Source organism: Urocitellus parryii, chromosome 6 (assembly GCF_045843805.1).
Source record: "Urocitellus parryii isolate mUroPar1 chromosome 6, mUroPar1.hap1, whole genome shotgun sequence".
Lineage (NCBI taxonomy): Eukaryota > Metazoa > Chordata > Mammalia > Rodentia > Sciuridae > Urocitellus > Urocitellus parryii.
In genome coordinates, this window is record NC_135536.1 from 57,541,196 (window position 1) to 57,559,607 (window position 18,412).

At 32.8% G+C, this 18,412-nt stretch overlaps 1 protein-coding gene across 1 annotated transcript in view; it reads right to left on the minus strand.

The window, feature by feature from the left end:
* Nucleotides 1-18,412, minus strand: part of Mdga2 (MAM domain containing glycosylphosphatidylinositol anchor 2) — a 772,336-nt gene that overhangs the window by 65,137 nt on the left and 688,787 nt on the right. Inside the window, exon 10 of the mRNA XM_026391061.2 lies at nucleotides 15,993-16,141. Coding sequence (XP_026246846.2) covers nucleotides 15,993-16,141 — 149 coding nt within the window. The remainder of the gene's footprint in view (nucleotides 1-15,992; nucleotides 16,142-18,412) is intronic.

Sequence of the window (18,412 nt, forward strand, 5' to 3'; positions counted from 1 at the left end):
CTAGTCCATTAATTATTTAACCAGTGTATGGAGTCCACTACTCAATAGAAAGATGTATCATTTTCTGAATAAGAAAGAAGGCAGTTTTGCCTTCCTGGCAAAATGTTATGCCATTACTTAGAGAGACGGACTGATAACTATTAAAAACTCAGTCCCAACATCCCAGATTAAGTACCAATTACTAGTTATTGAACAACCCCAAGTACAAGTACAGTTTTAGCCTTTATTGTCTTAGTTTCCAGCAAATCATCTCCCACACAAAAAGTATGTTACCATCAGTCCTCTCACATTTCATCCTAGCATCTGAGAACCAATTCTCATTTGCAAAACATTCAATTCTCTTGTGTTGTCTTTTGTATTATTATTATTATAACAAATAGATTAATACTAATTTTTTGAATTTAGAATCCCTTTGTCTTGGTAAGGACTACTGTAATTTTCCCAAGGACTTTTGAAACCATAGTACCTACAGACCTAAATGTTAAAATAAATATAATTTACACATGCTTTTATTTTCCTATGACATACTTATGTGTTGTTCTCTTCTCTTAGCTCAGTTATTTGTGACTCTCATTCCTTTGCATCACGGGTGTCTCTACTTAAATGCTAATTCCTCTGAGAGGCATTCCCCAGTGACACTATTTCATAGGGTTATAATGTCACTCTTTATTCCATTGTCTGGCTACATTTCCCACCCCTAAATCATGATCTGTATCACAGCAGCATTTTATTTGTGTACAGTGTTGCTTTCTAAATAAAGGAGAAAAGTTTCACAGAATTTTTCCTGAGTAGATTGTGACAGCTCTTTAGGTCTTCTCACTTGCTCAGAGTGGGAGGTGCATTTTTGTCCAACCTGGAGAGTACTGAGCCCTGATTTAAAGGCAGCAGGAGGAGTTCCAGACATTATGCTGTCACACAGAAATAAGGGCCCACAAGCAACCACCCCACAGCTATTGTCAGACAACTATCATTTCAGAAACTAAATAGTTCTTTTTCAAAAGGGCATCAGCAGTGATACAGCAGTCTGACCAAAGGGGAGAGAGAGCTAAGGCTTTAGTTGTTGAGTTTTAGTACTATACAGCTGACTTAGACAGTCTGCCCTTTAAAATTTTCTTTTGTTACATCTCCCTCAACATTGTGGCACTCTAACCTCTGTGCAACTTTTTGGAACTATTTTGGATCATGGTACTTAAGAATTTTGATTACTTTCCAAAAAACTCAAACTAATTATTTAAAAACTCAAAGTAATATGGTTATGACTGAATTATTTAAGAGCCTCAATTCTTATTAAGGCAAGACTTCTCCCCTCCACAGTGATGCCTCCAAAAATCTCATAAATTCTTACTGATTAACGGTTTGTTCTTATGCAAGTGATATGACTTGTGAATTGTCAATACATTTTTCTATATCAGACATCATGTCCTCAATATATTATATATAGTAGCATATAGGTTTAAACTGTATTCCAAGTGAGATTTTTTTCTTATTCCTGAGCATAATTCAGGCTCATAAATGTAGTCACTGAATTTCTGTCATTTACTTTACCTCATATGATTTTTAAGGGTAAAATGTGATAAGTATGGGACAAGTTATAATGGTTTCATTTTAGCTAATGTTCTCAATTATCCATAATTAGATCCATTCTTTACCCCAGAATGGGCTATAATATAAGTCTACTTCCCATCAATATGGTTTGAAAATTGTGTCAAAATGATGAAAATATAGAAAAATAAAGATGAGGCTTTTGCTACCTTTTCAAACTTTTATTATAGATACAGAATGAATTTTAATGATAGCCATTTTCCCTCTGTCTCAGCTCTATTTGTTACATAGCACTAATAACTTCCTGAGCATGTAGCTCAGTGGTAGAGCACTTGCACTGCATGTACATGGCCCTGGGCTCACTCCTGGGTACTGAGAGAAAAGAAATAACTTTCTGTAATTATCCTATTAATTATTTTGTCTACTCCATGCCAGAATATAAGCTCCATGAGATCATGGACATCTACCCATCAGACTTAATTCTTATTCCACATACATCTAATGGTATGCTACATGTAATTACAAAAGAAGAACCAAAGAGCATACTTTTGGTGAATTATTTATATAAGCATGTGTTATATTTTATTGTTCTTTAACATAAATCATATGTAGACAACAGTATTTATTTAATAATTTATTCATTAACTTAAGTCACTCTCAAGACAATAATTTCCTTTCAGTTCTTTTGTTATTTAAAATAAATAGTACAACTTCATAATGAAATATTTGATTTTCTTTTTTTAAAAAAAATGTTTTAGAAGTAAACTCAAGAAGTAGATCTTACTGAAATTATATTTTCAGTAGAAAATCAAATGGTATTAATATATTCAATCAAATACTGCTAACCAGAAAGAAAGGTCTTTGGGAATAATGTGAGCTCTTCACAATATTGGGTTCCCTCATTCCTTTGAAGAACACAGAGGATACCACTTTATTTTGTTTGAACTCTGGTCAGAGGTTGTGTGTCTTTCTTTAGTCAAGGAACTGTGAGAAGAGTGTACATGACCCTTTGAAAAGATGATGTAGGAGCTGGTGTGTGTTGTAAAGATTGAATTGTATCGATAGACACTAACACTTGGCCTAAGAGAACTCCTCAACTAAGGAAAGGATTATGTAAAAATTTAGAAGAGATAATGTAAGGGAAAAATTTAAAGATTACTTTTAATTTCAAATGATTCCTTTTAAAAATTTTTTCCACTTTTTTTTAAATTTAAGAACTATAATTGCAGTACCTTTTATCCTAAATACATGCATATTCAAATTAGTTTCCTTAAGTAGAGAAGCTGCTTATAAGAAATATATGAAAATTATCTAAGGGCTTTAGTTGTGTCATTTTGCTACAACATAAATTTCTGAAGGAAAAATTTCAGCTTATAATACTTATTTATTTTTACTGGAGACTGAACCCAGGGGCACTTAAACACTGAGACAAATCCTCAGCCTTTTTATATTTTATTTTGAGACAGGGTCTTACTAAGTTGCTTAGGGCCTCACTAAATTTCTGGGGCTGGCTTTGAACTCAGGATCCTCCTGCCTCAGCCTTCTAAGCTGCTAGGATTTCACTCATGTGCCAACATGCCCAGCAAGTTTATGATCTTTAGAATATAAAATAAAAGAAATACACAGATACATTAGTATGTTTCTTTTAAACTATAACATGATGCTTTCTTAAGATTTTGGTTTTGTTTTTAGATTTTTCTGTTTCACATACCCTTAGTAATAGTCCTTAAAATATACATACAACTCAGCAGGCTCATTTTCTTTTTTAGTTCATTTTCTTCTGTTTTTAAATTTTGGGGATAGATTCAGTAGCACTTTAACACTCAGCTACATCCCCAGTTACCTCTTTTAAATGTGTTTATATTGAGACAGCACCTCACTAAGTTACTGATACTGTCCTTAAACTTACAATCCACCTGCCTCAGCCTACCAAGTCAGAGGGATTACAAGTGTGCACCACTGCAACAGGCCATATTTTACTATTTAATATAAATAATCATATTGAAGAATATGTTCTTAATAAATTAGACAATAAATATTGATATGTTTTAGCATGAGATTTTGTTGACAGTAATCACATAAATGTTAACATTGCCTCCATTCCTGTGATCTTACTCTATCCCTTCCCTCATCCTCCATTTGATCATTAAATCCTAAAGATTCTGCCAGAGATATTTCTCTACAATACCCAATGCAGCATCACTGATATCAATCTTTATATTTCATTTCAAATAAAGCAACAGTTTTTACTCTATGCTTGCCCACTATTATATCACAATGGTGGCTATTTGACTCCACTGCTTGACTCTTTGAATATCTCCCCACATCTCAAGTTGAAATTCTCTGCAACATTTCACATGACCCTTCATGATATTTGTTCCACCATATTTCCAAGTTAGTTTTTCACCTTCTCTCCTGAACTATGATTCAAATATATTTTAATTTTCAGATTTCTGAAATTACCATGATACCGTGTTAATCAGCTTTCCATTGCTTCGATACAATGTCTAACATAAAAATAACTAAAGGTAGGAAAGACTTATGTGGTTCATGATTTCAGAATTTTCAGTCCATGGATATTACTCAGCCATAAAAAATAATGAAATGATAGCATTTGCCACTAAATGGATAGAAGTGGAGAATATCATGCTAAGTGAAATAAACCAGTCCCCCAAATCCAAAAGCCAATTCTTTGCTCTGATATGTGGATGCTAACCTCTAACAAGGATGGTAGGGAGGGTAAGTATAGAAATTCACTGGATTAGACAAGAGGGCATGAAGGCGGGGGGATAGGAAAGACAGAATGAATCAGACATAACTTTCCTATGCTCATATATGAATATACAACCACTGTAATTCCACATCTATTCAACCACAAGAATGGAATCAAAGTTGTATTGGGTTGCACCCCATCTATGTATAATATGTCAAAATACACACTACTGTCATGTATGCCTAAAAACAACAACAAAAGGAATTTTCAGTCCATGGTTGGCTAGCTCCATTACTTTCAGGCCCATAACAAGGGAGGATATAATGCAGGGGAGCACATGATGGAACAAGGCTGTTTACCTCATGGTAGCAAGGAAGTGGGGAGGGGGGAATGAGCTTTCTAGAGTGTTCCAGGGAGAAGACATACCCTTCAAGGACAAGCATCCTTGTCACTTCACTCTCCCAGTGACCAGTGACCTACTTCTTCCAACTAGGCACCACCTCCTAAAGTTCCACTACCTCTCAATAGTGCTACCAGTTGGGAATAAGCATTTTCAACACATGAGTCTTCTAGGGATATTCCAGAGGTAGGATATAACAATGGCTTGAGTTCAAAGCATGTTAAGTCCATCCATGTCTCTCAATCTGGATAACTTTTATGCAGCCCTCAAGTGGTAGTTGGCTAGCACATTTTCTGTTAGCATTCCTCACTTCCCAAAGTTATATTAGATTCTCAACCAATTTCTCCAACACCTATGGTGATACTTAGCATATTAGATTCTTGTTGATTGCTTGGATATATATCTCCTCATATGTTTTAAACCTTATCAGAATAAAAACTACTCTCTCATACACCCACTCCCACTGTAGGAAAAAGAAGAAATGGAGATGTTAATATTGTACTATAATTAAATGATTTATAAAATAATGAACAGGGGAAATGCATCCAGAAGCACAAAAATATATACATGGTGAGTGGAAAAGCATATATATTTCCCCCATGTAGAAAATATTTTAAAAATTAAATATAATATTCATCTACATAGAAATATATTCATAAATACAGGAGTATATAAGTTAAAAATTCAAATAGCATCTAAAATTGATACCATAAAATGGTACAAAATATCAAAAGGCAACAACTATATAAGAAATTGAAAAACAAAATGATAAATTCTGCCATTTCAAGAAGAAGAAGAAAGATATAGAAAAGGGCAAGCCTCAGGTGGCAGTCAGCTGAATTACCTTTGTTACAGTCTAAATAAGAGGCCTTGGGTTCAAATTCCAGCTTTATCTTTTCCTTAACTCTTTGACCTATAGGTAAGTTACTTATTTGTTTGAACTCTTAATATGTAAGAAAGATATAATAGTAGTTATTGTGCAGTTTTAAGAACTAAAAGGTGACACATGTGAATCAACTATACTAGTATCAAGCTGGATAATATATAGATCAATAGATAGATATATAATTTAAGCTCAGCTATTAAAAAGAAGTAATTCCCATGAAATTCAAACAATTGTCTTCAAATTTCTATCCAAATTATTTTTCCCATCTTTGCAGAAATTATTTCCCAAAATTGAGGTTTATACTAAAGCAACTCAAGCACTCTGATCTTTTTGCATTTCATGTTTAAACTTTGTAAATTAGAGAACAGATGCTTGGAAAACAAGCAATTCATTATTGAGCAATTGTAATGCAGTATTTATTATCCAATGTTACTGGAATATGTCATGTTCAACATTTCTTATTCAAAAGCAAATATTGTTTCAGCCATTTTAGTTAAGTATTTTAATTGTTAAAAAACAGATTTTGATATAAAATGAAAATATTGATGATTTCACATCTAAGATAATTTAAGAAACTTAAATAAATACACCTAAAATGATACAGCTGAACTAATAATAATTTATAAGTAAAAATTGAAAAAGGCAATTGCAAATGATGATCAATTCAGGATGAATCAGATAGCCATCACTCATTCTTTGTGAAATGTAAGAGAATGGTACTCAGGAGTATAACAGTTTGATAGTCTTACTTCTTAGTAATGCAATTTACTAAAGCATTAGATTAATCATCAGGGCACTACAAAACACAAATTTTACTTTACATATGTCACAAATCAGGAACTTTTATAGTTCACTGAGATTTCTTTTAAATAATCTATAGAAATGCACACAGAAAAAAAAAAAAAAAAAAAAAAAGAAATGCACACAGATATAAGACTAAAGAACTACACCTTGACTACAGTAAAGAAAATACTTTCATTTATAATAGTTCTCAGACTATCAGGTGAACCCAAAACTTAATTTTAATAATCAATGTTGTTTCAAATGTATCCTTTCAAGCATAATAGGGAAATGCATCTCTCTGGTGAGAAATCAACAGTTGCCCACTTACCATGCAAATTTCAAATTCATTATTCCACTAATGTTTTTTGAGAACCATATGCCAAATGCTGTGCTTAAACAGTATGTTATGGTATTGCTTTTCATACTGATATAATACAAGAGTGTCAGTATATGAAAAAGGTAAAAAATAAAACAGGATCAGATTTCAGTCTTTTCATGACAGTATGACTAAATGAAACAGTGGTTCTCAAAATATAAACCCAGACCCCTTAAATCAGCATCCTGAGGGATACTGTTAGAAATGACAGTGGGTAATGATGATGTTAGTTCTGCCTATCCATGAACAGGGTATATTTATCCATCTTCTAAGATCTTCTTCTATTTCTCTCTTTAGGGTTCTGTAGTTTTCATTGTATAAATCTTTCACCTCTTTTGTTAGGTTGATTCCCAAGTATTTTATTATTTTTTTTTTGAGGATATTGTGAATGGAGTGGTTTTCCTCATTTGCAATGCCAATCAAAATCCCAATGGCATTTCTTGTAGAAACAGATAAAGCAATCATGAAATTCATATGGAAAAACAAAAGACCCAGAATAGCAAAAGCAATTCTAAGTGTGAATCTGGCAGTATAGAGATACCAGATTTCAAACTGTACTACAGAGCAATAGTAACAAAAACAGCATGGTACTGGTACCAAAACAGGCGGGTGGATCAATGGTACAGAATAGAGGACACAGAGACCAATCCACAAAATTACAACTTTCTTATATTTGATAAAGGGGCTAAAAACATGCAATGGAGGAAGGATAGCATCTTCAACAAATGGTTCTGGGAAAACTGGAAATCCATATGCAACAAAATGAAACTGAATCCCTTTCTCTTGCCATGCACAAAAGTTAACTCAAAATGGATCAAAGAGCTTGATATCAAATCAGAGACCCTGCATCTGATAGAAGAAAAAGTTGGCTCCCATCTACATATTGTGGGGTCGGGCTCCAAATTCCTTAATAGGACACCCATAGCACAAGAGTTAATAACAAGAATAAACCAATGGGACTTACTTAAACCAAAAAGTTTTTTCTTAGCAAGAGAAACAATAAGAGAGGTAAATAGGGAGCCTACATCCTGGGAACAAATTTTTACTCCTCACACTTCAGATAGAGCCTTAATATCCAGAGTATACAAAGAACTCAAAAAATTAAACAATAAGAAAACAAATAACCCAATCAACAAATGGGCCAAGGACCTGAACAGACACTTCTCAGAGGAGGACATACAATCAATCAACAAGTACATGAAAAAATTCTCACCATCTCTAGCAGTCAGAGAAATGCAAATCAAAACCACCCTAAGATACCATCTCAATCCAGTAAGATTGGCAGCCATTCTGAAGTCAAACAACAAGTGCTGGCAAGGATGTGGGGAAAAGGGTACACTTGTACATTGCCGGTGGGACTGCAAATTGGTGCTGCCAATTTGGAAAGCAGTATGGAGATTCCTGGGAAAGCTGGGAATGGAACCACCACTTGACCCAGCTATCGCCCTTCTCGGACTATTCCCTGAAGACCTTAAAAGAGAGTACTATAGGGATACTGCCACATCAATGTTCATAGCAGCACAATTCACAATAGCTAGACTGTGGAACCAACCTAGTTGCCCTTCAATAGATGAATGGATAAAAAAAAAATGTGGCATTTATACACAATGGAGTATTATGCAGCACTAACAAATGACAAAATCATGGAATTTGCAGGGAAATGGATGGCATTAGAGCAGATTATGCTAAGTGAAGCTAGCCAATCCCTAAAAAACAAATGCCAAATGTCTTCTTTGATATAAGGAGAGCAACTAAGAACAGAGCAGGGAGGAAGAGCATGAGGAAAAGATTAACATTAAACAGAGACGAGTAGTGGGAGGGAAAGGGAGAGAGAAGGGAAATTGCATGGAAATGGAAGGAGACCCTCATTGTTACACAAAATTACATATAAGATGTTGTGAGGGGAAAAGGGATAAAAAAAAGGGAGAGAATTGAATTACAGCAGATGGGGTAGTGAGAGAAGATGGGAGGGGAGGGGAGGGGGGATAGTAGGCGATAGGAAAAGTAGCAGAATACAACAGCCACTAATATGGCATTATGTAAAAACGTGGATGTGTAACCGATGTGATTCTGCAATCTGTATTTGGGGTAAAAATGGGAGTTCATAACCCACTTGAATCAAATCTATGAAAGATGATATGTCAAGAGCTTTGTAATGTTTTGAACAACCAATTAAAAAAAAAAAGAAATGACAGTGGGAAACCTAAGGTCTGACTCCAGATCCACTAACTGAGCAACTGGTTTAACAAATCTTTTCAATAAATCTGATGAACACTGAAGTATGAGAGGCAATGCTACAACACAAAGAAAATAATGTATTCAGTTTGTGAATAGGTGCAGTAAATAAAATGAACATTTAGACTATAAATCCATCTATAAATGTCTATTCAAACAACTGACTTACATGGTTTTGAGGTCTAAAAGAAAAAAAAAGCAACTGTTAATCTGAACACCATACTCCATTTAAGTTTCTGATAATTTTATTTTTTTCTTCACAGTATTTGGATGAATGACTGTTATCCAATGAATTCTCTACCCCTAGTGATTTAAGACACTGAACTTCTATTGGTCTACTGGAGAGTTTCTTTTACATGAATCAAAGTATTGGAATTCATAATTATTCTGCATTTATTGTTTTTATGTAATCAAAATAGTACAGAAATTTAAGAAAAGCTCTTTCATCTATGTATATCAGTTTTTCTTTAGTTCTTTAATAAAACATTGATTCAAGTGGACAGCCAGGAGAACAGATCAATTTAATTAGGTTGGAATCAGTTGACTTCAGAATAATATTAAACCCACATAAGATCCTTTTTTCTATCTGCCTCTTAAAATTAAATAAATAAATTTATTAGTTTCAATAAAAAAACTAAAACTGATTTGTTGATATATGGTAATTTAAATATTCATGATTTTCTAATCATTTACAATTTTGTTTGAAAGCACAAATCTGACCCTTTTCACACAGAGAATCATAGACTCTTTCCTAATTTTCCTTTTAAATGTCATCTTTTTCTACTTTGTTTTCTCCTTCTCTCTCTTTCATGGAAATTCTTCTATTTCAGTATTTGGGTAGTAAGTTTATGTTTCCACATTTCTGCCAGCTTCAGCTATGTAATCTAGTGCTTTTGACCTAAAAACTTACACATTCAAGGGGAAGCGTTCATGGTTCTAATAGTATGTTCCCGCCTAGTGTACCTTTATTTGTTTTATATCATTCTAACTTAACAAATCTAAGTTTGAAAATATGAACATGCTTACAGTATCTTAGTTCTGTCAATAATTCAATACTCTTCAACTCCAAAATCTTTCTACCCTGTGCAGGGTCAATAAAAAGGAAAATTCTAACTATTTGCCCAGGCAACATTACTAAAAAGAATAAAATATTAACAAAGGACTTAAGACTGAGAAAACTCCTCAGAAAGAACATGGAATATTCTTAGACATGGTTATTTTAAAATAAGGCACCCTTTTAACATAGCTATCTGTATCAGTCAAAGATCCATTCCTTACCCAGCTCTTTCCAATTGACTATACATAATTTTTCTTATTAATACATAAATTATTAAGTTATTTTTACAGGAAAGAAGCAGATTGATATAGTGTTCTTTTTTTTTGGTAATAATTTCACTAAATAACTGGCTTAGGGCTTATTTCTTTTCCAGAGCTAAAGAGCCCATTTAAACATTGTTTTTCCTATAATTCTCTGTATTGCTGGCTCCCTCTCTTATCTCCGTATTTGATGCTTTCCAGAAAATTCATTAAAGAAGTTGAAATGAATGTCAGAGAATGCAAGGTCATGACCCTTTTCAAAATGTTTCCTCAAAATTAAATTAATATTCAAATTCCTCTCAGTCCAATCTCTTCTCAACTCAATATTTCTTTTTTTTTCCTCTTTCACTTTTCCAACCTAAGTAACAGATACCTCAAAAGCTGCCCTGCTGTGTTGTCTATGGTAATATCATTCAATACACTCTACTTAAGATTATCAGATTATAAAAGACGTTATTTTATTCAAGATTTAAAACTACGCAAAGAATCTAGATTGTTTATCAGATTTCCACAGATTTCCCTGAAATGGCATCAAATAACCAATGTCAAATGTTTCCAAATGTCTCTGTGAACAAGCTGCCCAAGTGGTTAAGTCAAGCACATACATTATTTCAATTCCTCTTCTATCTTATCCTACCATTCTCCTTTAGCATCTGAAGACTGTATCACAGACAAAGTACATGTCAAAAAATTCATTCCTCAGAATCAACTAATATTGCACATTCTCTTCAAAATCTCCCTCTTTTTCAGTTATTGTCTTCAACTAGGTACTTAGGAATAGTGATTATTTCAAGTATCAAGCTTACTGTCAATTATGTACAATAATTTTAACAAAAATAACCAAAATCTATTATAGTAATAATCCTTTAACAAAAAAGTAGGAAATGAATAATTTACTAAAATAACTTTTAAATGTTTTAACTGGTAGGAAAGATTAGGAACAGTTCAGTCATTACATGTGGATGTAGAACAATATGACTTTATAATTAATTCATCTAATAATTATGCCAAAATGCATATTTTTGAAGAGTTATCGATAGTGGTTATTCATAGTTAGTGTCTAAAAGGAAAACTTAAAAAAAAACTTTAAAACCAACTGTTTCTATCTTGGCACTCATGTGCCTTAGTCCACTATCAGGTTGCACTAACTGCTCCTACATCTATTTCTATGGCACTTTTTATGTGTTTCTATTGCAGAACTTATTTATCTTAACAGACATTGAGGACAGTACTTCATTTTTTAATTTCAGACAGTTATCATATGATTAATTTACCCAAAGTTTTATTGTCTGAATGGGTAAGCAAATGAATATGTTAACTGCAAGCATTTTAATATATCATGACTTACAAATTCAGAACAGGGGCTGTTAAGGTAGTCAATAAAATAATCTTCTTTCCAATGATGACAGTCAAAAAGTCAGAGTCATTGTGCCCCTCTATGTCACAATAAAAAATGAAACTGCATAAAACTCTAAAATTCTTTTGTAGCAGAAACTATAATTGAGTGTGTTTTAAATGAATCAAAATGATGTTTATGTTATTCAGTATATTTGGATAATTCAGGAAGAGCTTTGCTTTGTTCTTAATTCCTTAGATACCAAAGAAAGCAGACATTCAAATAACCTTTTTCTCTTTCCTCTTAAGCAACAAATGAAGCAAATAATTGGAGGCTAGTAGCTGTCTAAGGAGATTAAACAATTGCTTGGCTGAACCTAAAAAATATAACCTAAGAACATTCATATTTTGGGGAAACTTTTTTCTACAAATTAATTTTTTTGGCTTCTTGTGATATATTTGTTATTCTTAAGTCTTTTACAGCAATAATTCTAGAATTTCAGTGCCTTTTCCTAGATACACTGAAATTATTCTTAATAAAATGAATAAGCCTACTTAAAGTCTGAGACAATGTTCCTCATTACATTTAATAATAGGCCATATAGTTCAACAAAAATAGTTAGCTAATATTAATAGGAAACTGAAAAGAATGCTTGTTTCAACTTACCAGCTTCATCCAGCCATGGATTTAACAACACCACAATAATTCTACAATCATATTCAATTTAAGAATAGGTGATGAGGATATAAAGGTTTATAGATTAAAAACAAAACAGGATCTTTAGAAATGAATTTTCCATTTGTCTTAAAGGATCAAACTTTTTTTTAGACTTCTACTAATATACAAATATATCGTGTAATTAAGAACATGTTTGATATTAAAAGGGAAGAGATTTTTTGATAGTTAGTATAGTTATTTAACGGATGGAAAAATTATTTAGATCAATAGGCTTAATATAGGTAAATGGCCTAAAATAATATAACTTTAAAATCATAAAATTAGTGTGGGGTGTGGATTTGTGGTAGAGTGCTTGCCTAGTGTAAGTGAGGCCCAGGCACTGCAAAAAAGAAAAAAATCATAAAATATGTAACATAAATTAATAATTCCTTGATCTGATAGACAAACACATAAACACTAGTTATTGGATGAAAATCAATGTTTGAAAAAAGGAAAAACTTATGTTGCTTTGGCCACTTTCTTAACATGTTTATGGACAACGTTTCAAGTTATGTTGACTATGTTAAAAAGTTCATTGATTCAAGATTCTATGATAGCTTGGGGAATAAAAAAAGGCCATATGTATATAAGACAAAATATCAATTAAAGTGATAATCAGAACATAATTTAAGAATGATTTTTAAATGCTGCTATCTTGTATCCTAAGACACATGCCCTTGATACTAAATGTACATAAATGGAATATTACGAATCTAAAATTTTTAAGATGATACAGAAAAATGAACTTATTCAGAGTAATACCTCTGCTTATTGTATGAAGCAGGGAACTTTTTAAAAAAGGATCACATACATTTATATATGAAATGCATTTGCCCTATCACTCTAAAATTTTATATGTAAGTCAAAATTCAAAAGAAATGTTGTTTATTGAGGCCATTTTGCATGTAATAATTTCTGATGTGAGGACTGAATACAACGAAGGTGGTAGTAGAAAGAGAAGTGTATATTCATGCTGTTTTTTTTCTTACATGATATCTACAAACATTACCTTATTGTTCACATTTGCAGAACTTTACAAAAACAACTCCAATTGCTAGATGAGTATCATGATCTTCAGTTTACAGGATAGGAACTCAGGTTTACATATGTGTAGAACCAATCTCATGGTTATATAGCTAAGTAATGATGAGGGTAGACTGTCTACACTTGTAAGCCAGGTAGGTTTCGAATTCATTATTTTAATAGAATATAGAAAAGGGTTTTATATGCACATATCATACATGCATAATGTATAACAAAGAATCAGAATAGGAGAACAATAATTGACTTGTTTAAAAATAACAACACACTGACTGGGAAATATGTATCCTTGAATATCAGAGTTATATATTAATTTTATGTTCAAAAAAGTAAACGCAGGAATTTTGAGCTATTCATGGCAGAAATGAAACATTTTAAGAGAGAATTGTTAGAAAATAGCATAGCAATCTTAACCTCCATCTCCCTCTCCCCAAAAATCCTAACCTTCAACCCCCCTTAAAGAAGACAGTTTGCTAATACTGGGTAAAAACTATGGACAATAAAAAAGGGACTTAATTAATTGTCTCCCTCTTGGGAGGAATTCAACTCTACCAAAATCTATCTTCTAATTTGGTGGTGGAGACACTTCATTGGTAACTACTTTTCTGCCAACTTTGACTGATAGAGAACAATTCTGCATTGCATGCACCACAGAGACATTTGGTGAAAACAAAGATTTCAACCATTTTAAAGAGAGAAAATGATAAGCTGGGCTTGGTGGCACATGCCATAATCCTAACCACACAGGAGGCTGAGACAGGAAGGTTCCAGGCCAGCCTCAGCATATTAGTAGGACCCTAAGCAACCTAGTGAAACCCTGTCTCAGAATTAAAACAGATAGATAGATAGATAGATAGATAGATAGATAGATAGATAGAAAGAAAAAAAGAAAGGAAGGAAGGAAGGAAGGAAGAAAGACAGAAGAAGGAAGGAAGAAAGAAAGAAAAAAAAAGCACTGGGGAGAGAGAAGGGAAGAGGAAATGATGAGAATGATGAGCAGAGTTGGGTACATTCCATAGATTTTAAATAGGTACCTCTTAAGATTTTAATGACAAGTTACTTAAAGACAATAACTGAGCAAGAACATGAGAAACTGAATAAAAAATTCTGACTCTACCATTCAAAATAGACTATAGCAGAAAATAGTAGAAGACATTGCTTGTTGCAGAATATTACAAAAACAGATGGGTATCATCTTAAAAAGCTATGGTTTTAGGTCCATAGGTTAATTTTAAAAAAAAGATGTATGATAAAATATGAGCATGAATGACCAAACAATGTATTAAGCATTTTAAAAAACAGTGTGAGGTGTGAATTCAAGAATACTCTAAGATGCTCCAAATAAAAAAGATTTTACAGTACTAGCTGTGCTGAGAAGAGAAAAGAAATAATGCCATCACCTGAGGGAAAAGAACTGTTAGACTGATTTTATTGTTGTTTTTTTTTATCTTCCCTATCAAGAAAATTCATCAAATAAGAACAAGTAGAACAAACTATTTTGATGTGGATCTGGGATTTACTATTGTACCCGAGGACCAATGTAAGTGATGGATAGGCAATTAGAGAAGAATTCCAAAAGGTCCACTGTGATCTGCTGGATCAGAGACCTAGGAACACTTAGACAAAAAAGCAGTAATTATCAAGTGCCAGATGTTTTCACTAGGAAAATCCAGTTTATGTTATTGAGATTATTAAGTTGGCAGGATGAGACTATTTGCTTTATAATGTGTCTTAATTTGAATGATATATCTCAAAAGGTTCTTTATTAAAATTTTGTGAGGAAGATAGAGAAAGGATGGTTTTAAGATAAAACATGTTGATTGCTTTTTCTCCAAGAAAATTTTGTCCTTTCTAATGGTCTAACTAAAAATGTACTCTGTGATTTAACTAAGAAATGGAACACACACTGAAAATTTGCAACGTGAAATTGTGGAAGAAAACTAATAGATATTGGGGTAATCAGATAAATCTTCAAAACTTTTTTGTTATCCTGAAATAGTCACCCAGATAATACACTGTCTAGCGACAAGCAATGTAAAGACCTATTTTTAAATTTCAAAATATCATTATACCACAAACGACAAGTGACTTTAATAGTGGTTAATTTGGAAAAGATAAAAATTTTTCCATGTAACCCATTAATCTTAAGAAGTCATCATACTTTATTATTTCGTCTCATTTTACTAAAGTAGTTATATATTTAAAACATTCCGTATATACCTTGAGCCCATCAAGTAAAAATATGGAAGACTTGTAGCTTCATAGGAACCAAGGCAAATGGTTACAAAGTTTAGGGAAGTGTGAGCACACCCTAAATAAGCTCCTTTCATGGCAATTATGCCATATAATTTCTCAAGTATGTCTAGTGTTAAAGGAGTTCAAAGCACTCAAAGGATATAACTTTAATATGTTTTCCACCATGGTGGAAAAAGCATACATTAATTTCAAAAATTCGTAAGTACTTCAGAGTAGGTTATATAAAGTCATATTACCTTTGATATAATATATATCATATATGAAATATCATAATTATAATTATAGAAATTATATTCTATAATTCATGTGACATGATTAGAAAAGATATAATAACAAAGTCTATACAGGAGATAATTAAAAAAAAAAAAAGATACCACTTAAATTTCTCACCTGCCGAATACCCAACCGGTATGCAACAATGCGGTCCACTGCATCTGGGTTCATTTGGGTCCACTGCAGACTGTAGGAATAAACACGGTGTCTGTTCTGCCACACAGGATTATAGGTATCGTAATAGAATTCTGGAGCATAGGCCTTTCCTGAAAACAGAAATTGTGCTCAAATGTGAATGATGACATAGTAGACTGTCAACATGCTCAAAATTATCTTTGGCCCAAGTGTTACTTTCTACTCCACATTTTATAAACAATTCTTCTATTTGAAAATTCATACTATTGATATCTAATCAATTTTATAATATGTTTGAGAGTAGACTCAAGAAGGGTTGATGGAATGGGCATTGTTATGAAGAAGAGAAAGATCAAGGGTGATCCAAGGTTCTAGGCCTAAGCAATTCCAAGAATAAAATTTCTATTGACTGCAAGGGAAAGCTATGGGGGGATTAATTGGGGAGAGAAGTTCAGGAAATACTTTTTCAATGATTCCAGTGATTTAAATGGAGACATACAGTATGGAGTAGGATATTCATCTGGAATACAGGAGTGGTCAGGATTGGAGCTAGAACATTGCTGACCATGGGCATAAATACAGAGTAAATTAAAAGGGATAAGGATATGAGATCACCAATGGAGTGTGAGAAGACAAGGGCTAAGCACTGGGGCTACTCAAGGTTAAGAGTTATGAGAAAAAACCAGAGGCACACAAAGACCTCTGGTGGAACAACCAGTGGACAGGAAGAAAGCAAAAAATTTGCTATCCTGGAAGTCCAAACAAGTGCATTAGAAAATAAGTGGTTAACTTTATTTAAAAATTAGTGAAAATAAAAACCTGGGTTTGTGTTATCTGTGGCTTTGTACAATACACTTGAACTTAAAATTGTGAATCAAAATGGAGACACTTCTGTCAAGCCCTGGCCCCCAAATAAATAAAGTGACTAGAAGCTTATGAAAGAGAGTATCTTAAACCTGAATTCCTAAAAATAGTCTTCATAAAAAGACTTTCAAAATTACAGTTGTGCACAAAGACCACTGTAACCTTAAATAGAAAATACTTCTGTAAGGATGTCTGCCCCACAGCTGTCTGTTTAATTGTGACCTGATTCAACCCTTGATATTGATCCTTCTAGCCAAGTATTCTTATTTCAAAATATCTTACGCACTCCCCTTCATCTTGCCTTCAAAAAATTACCTTGCCTCAACCTCTTTGAATTCACTTACAATTTATTATGGAGTGTATTCCCATTGCAATACTGGCAATTCTAAAATAAATATCATTATTCTTTGGAGACTTTATTTATGTTATTTAATTGAAAAGACAATAATTTAACAACAACAAAGGAATTTTGGTTAATATGGAAGAGATTTTAAGGAAATTTGAAGTCCATACACTTGAAAGTGGATATAGCAAACACAAACCATATCACTTTATTTTTTCCCCATTGCCAAAATAAAAGTTATGCAGACCATTTGGAATTATAGACCCAATTTTCTGATATCCTGAAACATAGACTATTTTATTACCAATAATACATTTATTTAATAACCCAGCAATACTTTGAGCCTACTAGTGCCAACTATTCTGCCCCATACAGGGATTGAGGAGGCTTGGCTTTATTTCTCCTGGAAATTGGTCACATGTTCTCAGACTTTTCAGATAGCTTTGAGATTCTTTGCAATTATTGCTGGAAAAAATAAATTGTACACTTATCATCACTTATTCAACCTCCTTTCTGATTTTTCTTTTCTAGATTAAACATAAAATATTTACATGGGTTCTAACTGTGTGCAGAACATTCTCATACACGATTCGGTACATTTCCTCATCATCAATCATTATCACCTAAGGGTTGTGGAAAAGGTGATCCAGAAAAATGTATAACAGATGATTAAAGGATAAATTTTGAACACTAAGAATGGAAATAATAGTCTCTATCACCCCTGAAGATAAAGGATAGTTTTAAGATAAAACACGTTTCACCAATGATGTCAGATGAATGGAATTTAATGTTTGGCAGGCTTACTAGTACAATTAAATACATTGAATTAAATATCTGAAGTTTAGTAACACTTGGAAAAGTCTCCTACATCAACATTGTGTGCATTTTAAAAAATGATCTGTGAATAACTTAATTGAAAATGGATCATATACAAAGCATCCTGCATAGGAGATTTCTAGAAAAGAGTTGTCATACTTATTTTCTTTTTATCTTGCATGATATTTTTACTTATTACTAAATGATAGCACAAATTCATATTCATAATACTTAAGGTCAAAGTCTAGAGAAGAGGAAAACACTAAGTGAAGACACTAGAATCCCAAAATATTTGTGACAACTTGCATTTGAAACCAAATTTCTCAAAATGGTATCAGGGAAGTGAATTTATTAGCCTATGAGGTAAAGAACTTCAGGG